Genomic DNA, 10,202 nt, shown 5'->3' with positions numbered 1-10,202 from the left:
ACCACCCACCCATCCATCCACCCACCCAGCTAACCCAGACATCTATACTCTCACACACCCACCTACCTCCCTAAGCCAACCACCCATCCACCCAGCTAAGCCAGCCATCTATACTCTCACATACCCACCTACCTACCTAACCCAACCACCCACATATCCATCCATCCACCCACCCAGCTAACCTAACCATCTATCCTCCCACTGACCCACCTACCCACCTAACCCAACCACCCACCCATCCATCTACTACTCACACTACTCTATTCTTCTACCCCCACACATCTGCCCACCCACCCACCTCCCATGTACCTCCCACCAAGCATCCTCTCATCTGCTCATCCTCCTACTGACTACCCATCCACCCGCCCGTCCCCTCCCCTCCCCCGTGCCAACCTGGCCCACCTCAGGACCGTGGGCGTGCTGGGCTCTACAGCGGTGATGATGCCCTTCATGCCTGTGTTGTGCAGCACACTGGGCCTCTGCTGGAGAGCGTCCTGGGTCCGGGGGGAGATGGGCGAGTGCTGGTGGGCATGGGAGTGGGAGGCGGGGCGGCTGCTGCTGCCCCCACCCCCGCCGCTGCTGCCACTGCTGCCGCTGCTCTGCTCTGTACCTGGTGACAGGCAGTGGCATCAGCAGGGGGAGGCCTTCTGCGGCCCACAGGGAGTCCCGGGCGGGGGCAGTGGGGGGCTCTGATGCCCTACCGGGCCTCCAGATGGGCGCATGCTCCACCGTCGTGGAGGATGTGAGGATGGACTTTTCCCGCTCCCGATCCCGGTCACGCTCCCGATCTCGGTCTCGCTCCCGCTCGGACGAGGACGTGGTGGTTGGTTTTGTCAAGTGCGTGGGGCCTCCTAGGAAACCCAAAGGCCAGAGACTCAGCCCCAGGGCCCAAGAAGAGCCTGGCTTTGTCTTCTAGGCTGGGACAGAGAGAGCAGGGCCTGCTGCCCATCCCCAGCCACTTCCCATGGATGCTGGGGTCCCCACCCTGGACTGGGCGGTGGCGCTACCTGGGGAGAGTGGGGAGCTGCTGTGGCGGCTGCTGAAGGGCTGGGGTGCGGTGGGGAGGTAGGCAAGGCGGTCCATGGCAGTGGCTGGGGTGCCTGGTGTCGGGGGCACCAGCACGGGCAGGTGTGGCACTTGGGACAGGTCGATGATGCCTGCGGGAGGTGTTGGGCCAGGGCTGTAGCCAGAGGGAGGAGAGAGGCCAGGCTGCCCACTGGCCAGATCACCCTCCTGGAGAGCATGGCACACACTCCTGGAGCCAGCAGAGCTGATGGCGGGCACTCCCTCCTCAGCTCCCAGCACCAGCCATAGAACCCTTTCCTGAATGCTCAGGTTCTCTCGGTCCCACCTCCTCTTCTGCTCCCAAGCCTGAGCCGCGGCATCTCCTGCAGCTGCCCTCACTGGTTCCCATCTCAGTCCCTCTGTGCCCCGTCAGCCTCTGACGCCTACACAATCCATTCCCTGTATTCAATCCTTGCTGTTCAAAATACCTAGTGTGACTTCGGCTTTTCCAGCTGAACCCCAGCTAGAACTTGGTTATTCCAGAAGCATTTCTGAGGACAGCCTGGAACACATGCATGCAAAGCAGCTGTGGGCTGTTTACGAGGCAAAGGAACAAACTCCAAATAGCCTCACCTCACATTTTCATCTTTTTTCTTTTTTTTTTTTTTTTGAGACAGAGTCTCGCCCTGTCCCCCAGGCTGGAGTGCAGTGGCACAATCTCCGCTCACTGCAACCACCGCCTCCCAGGTTCAGGTGATTCTCTTGCCTAAGCCTCCTGAGTAGCTGGGACTACAGGTGCGCATCACCATGCCTGGCTAATTTTTGTATTTTTAGTAGAGACACGTTGGTTAGGCTGGTCTCAAACTCCTGATCTTGTTATCCACCCGCCTCGGCCTCCCCAAGTGCTGGGATTACAGGCACGAGCCACTGTGCCCAGCCACATTTTGATCTTTCTTTAAGCTCCTGAGGCCCCTGCATCCTAAGAGTATACACAGATGCATGCACACCCACTGAGGCTGCAGCCAGCAGGGACACGCCGGCACTCATCTACCAGATGCCCACCAGCACCATGGCATGCACAACCCCAGGCCACCCACTCAGATCTGTTCACACAAGGTGACCCACAAGGTTACCAGGTCTAGCTGCCTCTGCAAGGCCACAGGGGTACACGCATGTCCTTTGGGAATAAGGCCAAACCCAGTGAAGGTGGTCTGCCCGCCCACGTACCTCGGGGGCCGGCAGCATAGTTGAGTGCCAGCGAGGACTCGCGGGGCGAGAGGCCCCTCAGCATGTCGGCTCGCTGGGCCATGGCGGTGGCTGCATTGTGGTGCATCTGCTGTGAGGTGATGTAGTCATTGATGATGGTCTGCCGGTTCTCCAGCGCCGCCGTGTCGGGGTAGCCGCGGATGAGGTAGGGTGGGTACAGGTGCGGGTAGGTGGGGTTGGGAGCCAGGTGCCGGGGCAAGTAGTAGGCAGCAGCTGTGGGGCACAGGGGAGCTCATGTGAGACCAGCCACACCTAGGCCTGATGGTGTCGCTCCACCTGTCTGGATGCCCCCTACTTCTGCACCTGGATAGCTTCTCCCACCTACATGTGTGGCTGCCCAAAGCACAAGCCAGAACTGAGCGCCGGACAGCAGGAAAACACTGCCCCAGGACACAAGGGGGTGACTTCTATGAAGGATGCTTTTTGCATGGAAGTTGTCCCAAACATAGGACATCCCAGTGCAGATGAACACACTAAAGGGATGCGACATTTTAAAAAAATTTTCAGATCATGTCTATTTGAAAAACGCATATACACAAGTCCTCATTCGATACCATTGCATTGCTAAAGGCACTGGTAAGTCCTGCAGGAAAAGAAAACCACTGAAATGTTTAACCCCACATGTCCTGCAAACTACTAAGAGAAATTCTGCTCCAACCTAAGCTGGTCATTATTACACTGTTGGGTCTTCCAATCTCGAGGCCTCAGTTTCCCCATCCAGGGGAACCTGACAGTTGATGCCTAAGGAGTCCCTGAGGGAACACTGATGAGGTCCCTGGCCCTGTGCAGCACCACTGCAGGGTTCTGGGAGCCCCGGGGCAATCACCTGCGTCCAGAGGGATGCCGCGGGGTATAGAGGTGGGGTCGAAGGCCAGGGGGATGTGGCTGCGATACAGGTCCACGCCACTCACGCCCCGAAGTAGGTGCTCATAGGGCGAGATGGGGTGTGGGTGGTGCTCGGGGACGGTGCTGTGCGGGGACTTGGCGATCTCACGAGGCGTCGACGTCAGCTTTCGGTCCTGGGATGCCTTGCTAGACGACAGGCTGCCTGTGGGCGGGCAAGGTGGATGCATCAGGCCACTGCACCGGCTCCCCATGCAGGGCCTCTGGGGCTGGCGTTTATGGGGAGTCGTTTGAGGGTAGGGTCCTCGGGATTCCAAGGACCAGGCCTCTTCATTCACTCCTTCATTTCTTCATTGCCTTAGTTCACTTTTTTGCTTTGACTCATTTGCTTTTGTGTTACAGTTTTTACAAAATTCATTCTTTCATCCATTCACTCACTCAATCAATAAAAAAAATTGATGCAGCCTCTACAATGTGGCAAGCATTGTTGTGAGAACTGGGGACACCGCAGTGAACAAAGCAGACAGCAATCCCAGCCCCCACGAACTGACATTCAATGGGAGAGACAGGTCATAAACTAGCAAACAAATGAGAATTACAGAGTGAAACACCTGCAGAAGAAAATTTTCTTTCTTTTTTTTTTTTTGAGATGGAGTTTCACTCTTGTTGCCCAGGCTGGAGTGCAGTGGCACAATCTCTGCTCACTGTAACCTCTGCCACCCAGGCTCAAGCGATTCTCCTGCCTCAGCCTCCCGAGTAGCTGGGATTACAGGTGCACACCACCACACCCGGCTATTTTTTTGTATTTTTAGTAGAGAGGGTTTCACCACGTTGACCAGGCTGGTCTTGAACTCCTGAACTCAGGTGATCTGCCTGCCTTGGCCTCCCAAAGTGCTGGGATTACAGGCGTACGCCACCATGCCTGGCCAGAAGATAATTTTAAAATGTCACAGCATGTGATATGAAGTGGGGAGAGGGGGTTTGGTTAGAAGAAGCCTCCGCAAGGATATAACATTTAAACAAAGACCCGAGGGATGGGAAGAAACCCACTCTGTAAAGATCTGGAAGGCAGGGACATGGCAGGCAAAGAGGAGGAGCCATGCAAAGGCCCCCAGCGAAGACGGAATTGACCGAGCTGAGCATGGCCAGGGAACAAAGAGAAAGGGGGCCTGGGGCTGGGGCTGGGGAGGACGAAGGCATCTGGTTGAACAAGAGGCAGGCAGGGCCCCAACATGCAGGCGCCCCAAGGCCATAGCAAAATGTGTGAAGTTGCCAGAAGGATGAAAGCAGGGAAGTGGAATGATTTGATTTGCATTTTTAAAAAGTATCTGGGCAGCTGTTTGTAGAGTGGATTACAGCAGGAAGAGGGAGGGGCGTGGGAGAAGGTAGGTGAGACACCATGGTGGTCTGGGAGGTGGCAAGAAATTGGACGGGGTTTGGAATTGGAGGCAGAGCCCACAGGCCTGCAGGTGGTTTGGATGTGGTGGACTGCAGGTGGCGAGGATGACCCGGGTGCAAACTAAGCGAATGGTGGATGGGGAGGCACAGCTTTCCCAGACAGGCGCCCACCCCACTCAGGCCCACGTACACCCCACTCACCCTCCTGCAGGCGCGGCGTGGGCTCCCGCGTGGTCACAGGCGAGCCTCGCGGAAGGTGGCCGGCGAAGGGTGCCCCGTGGTCCTCATAGGTCAGGGGGCTCTGCCGCGGCTTGCCCAGCTCAGGCACAATGACTGGGGCACCACGCGCAATGGAGCCCCCCGAGCTGCCGGCGGTCCCCGGCCGGCTCTTCAGGCTCTCCTCGTAGCAGGCACGTTCCAGTGCCCGGGCGTCAGCCATCACGTCCAGCGGGTGCACAGGTGGGAACGTCCGGCCGGGGCTGCCGATGAGGGTGCGTACGTCGTGCTTTTTGGAGCCAGTGGTGGACGTGCCGGTGTCGTACTTGAGCGGGGTGCCCTGGGGCAGAGGGGGTGTGAGCTCCAGCCTTGGCCACAGCCATAGCCCAGACCAGCTGCATCCCCCTTCTGAGCCTCAGTTTGCCATCTATAAGACGGAAGTGACATCTTGTCCCTCCAGAGGCAGGGAGACAGAGGGCTTTGCTAACCCTGAGATGGGCACGCTTGTTACTGACTGCCCTGCCCACCCCGGGCCTGACCCTGGTCCCCAAGCTCCCTGGGGGGACTGCTGAAAGGGGTAAAAAGTTCAGCAGTCAGCTCTCCCTGCTGTGAGTGATAGGCCCTCTCATGGTCCCTGGAGTTTGCCAGAGAGACGCCCAGCACCCTCACGTGGGTAAAAACTTTCCTCTGTTCAGCCTGAGACCCTCCGTGGCCCACCCAATGCCGAGCAGAGAAAGTCAGCACCCAGACTCAATGCTACCTGCCCTGAGGCTTTCAGCCCCGGGGACACTGAGGTCAGGGCTGAGGTGTTTGCTCTCCGACCGAAAGGGTGGCTGAGGAAATGGCGGGGGGTTACAGTCCAGACTGGGACCTTCGTAGCCAGGCCACCAGGTCCCCTGCCCCTTTCCAGCAGGCTTGGGAGACACTGATGTGGTGGGGCCTTAGGGCTTTGCAAGCAACAAAACTCTATGTAGGGATGTCTTCCTTACTTTCACAAAAAGGGGAACTGCCCTTGTTTTTCAAAAGAATATTCTAGAATCTGGCCCCTGTCTTGGTAATGCGGTGGATGCTTGCCAAGGACTCCATAATTGCCTAGGGGCTGAGAGCCAAACCCTTCGCCTGGCATTCAGGGATCTTACTGCTTCCACCTTCTTCCCGGCTTCAAAACCTTCCTGTAAGCTGGAACCCCTCCCGGGACACCCACCCCAATCCTTCCGCCTCACAGCCCCACAGCCCCGGAGTGGCTCCCACTCTTCTTCCCCTTCACAGGAGGCCACCTCTGCCTACATGGAAGGACAGTGGCCTTCAGGGGCTTTCCACCGAGCAGCTCCTCGTACCATCGGCACGGAACTTCCCCTACTGAGCTGGGACTGTCTGGTGGGACCGGGGCCTCTTATGGTGCAACCTGCTGGTGGGTGCAGTGGATGCTGCAGCTATAGGAATATCTGGATTTGGGTTTCACAACTGCATTTGCTGCATGACTCTGGGTGAGTCGTTGAACCTCTCTGAACCTCCATTTACTCAGCAATAAAATAAGGTCATTAAGAAAAGGACCTCAGAGCATGGCTGGGAGGTGAAACAATGAACGCATGCAACATCCTCAAGCCACGCCAAAGATTCCACGGAGGCAGTTATTCTGTTACTCGCGACTATGTTGAGTCCTGTGGCCTTGGAAGCCTGCCTGGCTTCTCTGGGCCTCGGTTTCTCTCCCTGAAGAATGGGAACAATGGGAGCTCAGTGGAATGAGGTCGGGAGCCTGATGCCCCCTGCACAGCCCTGGAACTTGCACAGCCGAGGCCCGGTGATGAGCAGTTGGTTGACTGTAAGGCAGGCGAGGGCTCTCAGCCTCGGTTTCCTTATGTGGAGAGGCCCAGGGCAGTGTCCCATAGCCACCGCAACCCCTACTAGAACTGGGCCTGCCTGCCTGGCCCCAGGCCGTACCTGCGTGATGGAGCCCTCCTTGAGTGGCCGCGGGGCCAGGGGCAGCTCGGGCGTGTGCCGCAGCTCCTCGCGCGGGATCTCATGGATGGAGCGGCCCGCCTCCTTCACCGTGGCCACCAGGCCCTCATGGGCCGGCTTCAGCTTCAAGGGGCCCAGGGCCTGCGTCTTGTAGGCCTCGGTCAGGTCCCGTGGGGGTGGTGGGGGTGGAGGCGTGCCCTCTCGCTTCAGGAGCTTGGCCTCTCGACGCAGGTAGTCCTCCTGTGCTTCCACGTAGGACCGAGGGATCCCTGCCGGGCGGACAGCACTGACCCTCACGCCCCGCCCCGCCCAGACCCACCAAGAGCTTCCGCACCAGTGGGTTCTGGAGCTAGACTGCCTGAGTTCGAACCCCCACTTGCTGTGTGACCTTGATCAGGGAATCTGATCTCTCTGGGCCTCAGCTTCTTCATACATAAAACGAGAATATTAACTGAACCACCTCAGTAAGTCGTGAACACTATGAAATCATGAAGCTAAAACCACAGGCTGGGTGCAGTAGCTCACGCTTGTAATCCCAACACTTTGCGGGGGCTGTGGCAGGCAGATAGCTTGAGCTCAGGAGTTTGAGACCAGCCTGGACAACAGGGCGAAACACCATCTCTACAAAATTACAAAAATTAGCTGGATATGGTAATGTGCATCTGTGGTCCCAGCTACTCGGAAGGCTGAAGTGGGAGGATTGTTTAAGCCTGAAAGGCGGAGGCTACAGTGAGCTGAGATCGTGCCACTGCACTCCAGCCTGGGCAAGAGTGAGACTCTGTCTCAGATGACAACAGCAACAACAAAATAAAAATAAAAAAATAAAGACCACAAAGCTGCCAAGTTCACAGTAGCTGGCTGTGCCATGGACCAGCCACGAGAACCTGAAAGAGTTCTCAGAGCTCTCCAAGCCTCTCCCAATCGCATGTGCCTCACCAGGATGTTCTGTAAAACGATATGCAGGGGGCACCTGGGTTAGTGCCAAGCACAGGGCAGTTGCTATGTAACACCTAAAAGCAGAGGGGTATCGGCGGTCTTTTGCTTTTCATTTTTGTTTTCAAATAAGTAAGAGACACCCTTGCTCCGTCGCTCACGTACTGATCACGTACGCACGTGCTGCAGGCCTTTCTGCATTCCCGTCCTGAGTTCCCACCACACTCCGGCTGTGTCTCTCCCCTCCCGTGCCCTGCTTGACTGTACACCCGTTGGGGGCACCCAGGGAGCAGGGGACAAGGCGGTACCTTGTGTGATTGACCCGCGGATGTGGTGCTGCTCTTTGAGGTGGTGGGGGCTGTGTCGCTCAGGCGGGATGGCACGGCCCATGAGACCTGGGTGGGAGGGGGCAAGGCCATCATTCCATGGGTCCCTGAGCCGGCACTGGGCAGTGACAGGGGTCAGTGTCTACAGCCACCAGTGGTCGTCCCGGCGATGATGGTGGAGTAAGACCCAGCACGTGAAGGTCCCTGCGCTGCCTCCAGATGGAGCCTCAGAAAGCCCAGCCTCGGTTTCCCCATCTGTAAACTGGGGTCAGCCATTCCCCCCAACTGCCCTGCAGGGGGTGCCGAGAGATGAAGTCTCTTCCCTGCTATCACCTTCGATGCTGGCCGAGGAGCCGGCTCTGCCCACGCGGCCTTCCATCATGTCATAGGTGCGCTTGGGGGCAGGCGTCTCGTGGGGGGGTCCCGAGCTGCTTCTGCCGTCTTCCTTAGAGCACTGGGCCACAGACACGCCACCTGGAAACCACACAAAGCACTTGGTGAGGAGCTGGGCACGGGGGGACCGTGTGCATGGGCCCAGGACCGCGGTGGACAGGTAGGACAGGCAGAGTTGGTGGGCAAGAGCCAGCAGTGCTTCTATGCTGGCCCTGTCACAAGGCCTCACAGCTGAGGCCTCCAGAGGGAGCCCACAGCCTGCAGCCCCCAGGCCTGCCAGCAGGACCCAGGAGCTTTTCCAGGGGGTTACACAGTGGGAAAAGCAAGGCACGCTGCCTGCGCTCCGTACCCCAGCCCTCCAGGTGCTGGTCTGCAAGCAAGGGTGTGCCTGTGACCACACATGAGCATGCGAGTCTGTGGTCACACACACGGGTGCTGACATGGGGCGTGAACATGTGCACACACATGCATGTGAGCAAAGACGCATCAGCAGAGTGGATGTGGGGGCAGGCAGGAGCACGCGTGTGCACTGACGCATCAGCAGAGTGGATGTGGGGGCAGGCAGGAGCACACTGACGCATCAGCAGAGTGGATGTGGGGGCAGGCAGGAGCACACGTGTACAAAGATGCATCAGCAGAGTGGATGTGGGGGCAGGCAGGAGCACGCGTGTGCACTGACGCATCAGCAGAGTGGATGTGCGGGCAGGTAGGGGCACGCATGTGCATTGGCACGGGTCTGTGTGTGCAGGAGTGGATGTGGGCACACGCCTGGCTGCTGAGAACTAAGTGGGTCCATGTACACACATGTACCAGGGTGCCAGGCAGTACACAGCTTTGCATGTGTACACGTCACACCCAGAAGCCTGTGTCGATGTGCATGTGAGTGTCCGACCACGAGTCCGCATGTGCATGGAAAGGTGTGTGTTGCAGGGAGTGGTGAGGGGGTCTCCGTGGCAGGAGTGGCCTCGCCAGGTCAAAGGAGCCCAGACTGGCCCGGCTCACCACTCCCCGGCCAGGCAGAGGGTTGAACAGACGGACGTGGCCCCCGAAGGTAAAGGCTTGGCTTTGCCCATCAGCCAGGGCTCTCCTTCCAGGGCAGCTGAGTCCAGAGCTATCAGAAATGAGCCCCCGCCCCGCCCCTCAGAGGGAATGACCAGCTGACAGGCTCTCAGGCTTTCAACCATTGCTTCGTGTGGCCCGCAGCCCATGAGCTACTCCAGTGGTTGCCAACAGGAGGGTACTGGGTTGCTGTTCAGAAAACACTCCAAATTAACCGCCAATGTTTAAACATTGGGGGACCGCAGATAAAAACGGAGAGATGGGAAGCCTGGCTGACCGGTGGCCGTGGGGAAGTGGACGGTGTGGGCAGGCACCAGAGTCCTCCGCACTCCCTATAGTCTCACACCTGCCGCTGCCCGCACTGCCTACCTGGCCCAGGGAGCAGACGACAGTTTAAGGGCCCCGACTGAAACCCATGATGAAGACGATATACTCAAGGCCTATAAAGGTTCAGGCACTGGTCTGGGGTCCCAAGGTGGGATTCTACCCAGTGACCTCTCAAGACAAGCCCTTGACTAACCCCGCCACCAGCCCTTCCCAGGCTTCCCGCCACCCCCAGGGCACTCAGTCCAGGGGCACCAGGGCATGAGCTGGCACCCAAGACACAGCTGCAGGCCTGTCTCCAAGGCTCTCTCCGTGGCAGCAGGGAGCGCATATGTTCCTAAGCCACAGAGTGCCACCTCCACTTCCCAGGCCTGGGGAGGGGGCCGCGGGCACAGGCGGAGGCGGACGGAGGAGAGGCAGTTCCGGGCCTTGCAGCTGCAGTGCTGAGAGAGGTGCCCATTAGCAGCTTTCATCTCCACA

The 10,202-nt window shown here is 58.4% G+C and overlaps 1 protein-coding gene across 1 annotated transcript in view; it reads right to left on the bottom strand.

The window, feature by feature from the left end:
* Positions 1 to 10,202, bottom strand: part of NCOR2 (nuclear receptor corepressor 2) — a 193,981-nt gene that overhangs the window by 14,653 nt on the left and 169,126 nt on the right. The window contains exons 31-39 of the mRNA XM_011948414.1: positions 8,280 to 8,420; positions 7,929 to 8,015; positions 6,670 to 6,956; positions 4,714 to 5,068; positions 3,098 to 3,319; positions 2,233 to 2,484; positions 1,008 to 1,157; positions 702 to 851; positions 403 to 610 (exon numbers count right to left, since the gene is read on the bottom strand). Coding sequence (XP_011803804.1) covers positions 403 to 610; positions 702 to 851; positions 1,008 to 1,157; positions 2,233 to 2,484; positions 3,098 to 3,319; positions 4,714 to 5,068; positions 6,670 to 6,956; positions 7,929 to 8,015; positions 8,280 to 8,420 — 1,852 coding nt within the window. The remainder of the gene's footprint in view (positions 1 to 402; positions 611 to 701; positions 852 to 1,007; positions 1,158 to 2,232; positions 2,485 to 3,097; positions 3,320 to 4,713; positions 5,069 to 6,669; positions 6,957 to 7,928; positions 8,016 to 8,279; positions 8,421 to 10,202) is intronic.

This window comes from Colobus angolensis, unplaced genomic scaffold (genome assembly GCF_000951035.1).
Source record: "Colobus angolensis palliatus isolate OR3802 unplaced genomic scaffold, Cang.pa_1.0 Scaffold28, whole genome shotgun sequence".
NCBI classification, from domain to species: Eukaryota; Metazoa; Chordata; class Mammalia; order Primates; family Cercopithecidae; genus Colobus; species Colobus angolensis.
This window is presented reverse-complemented; position numbering and strand designations above follow the sequence as displayed.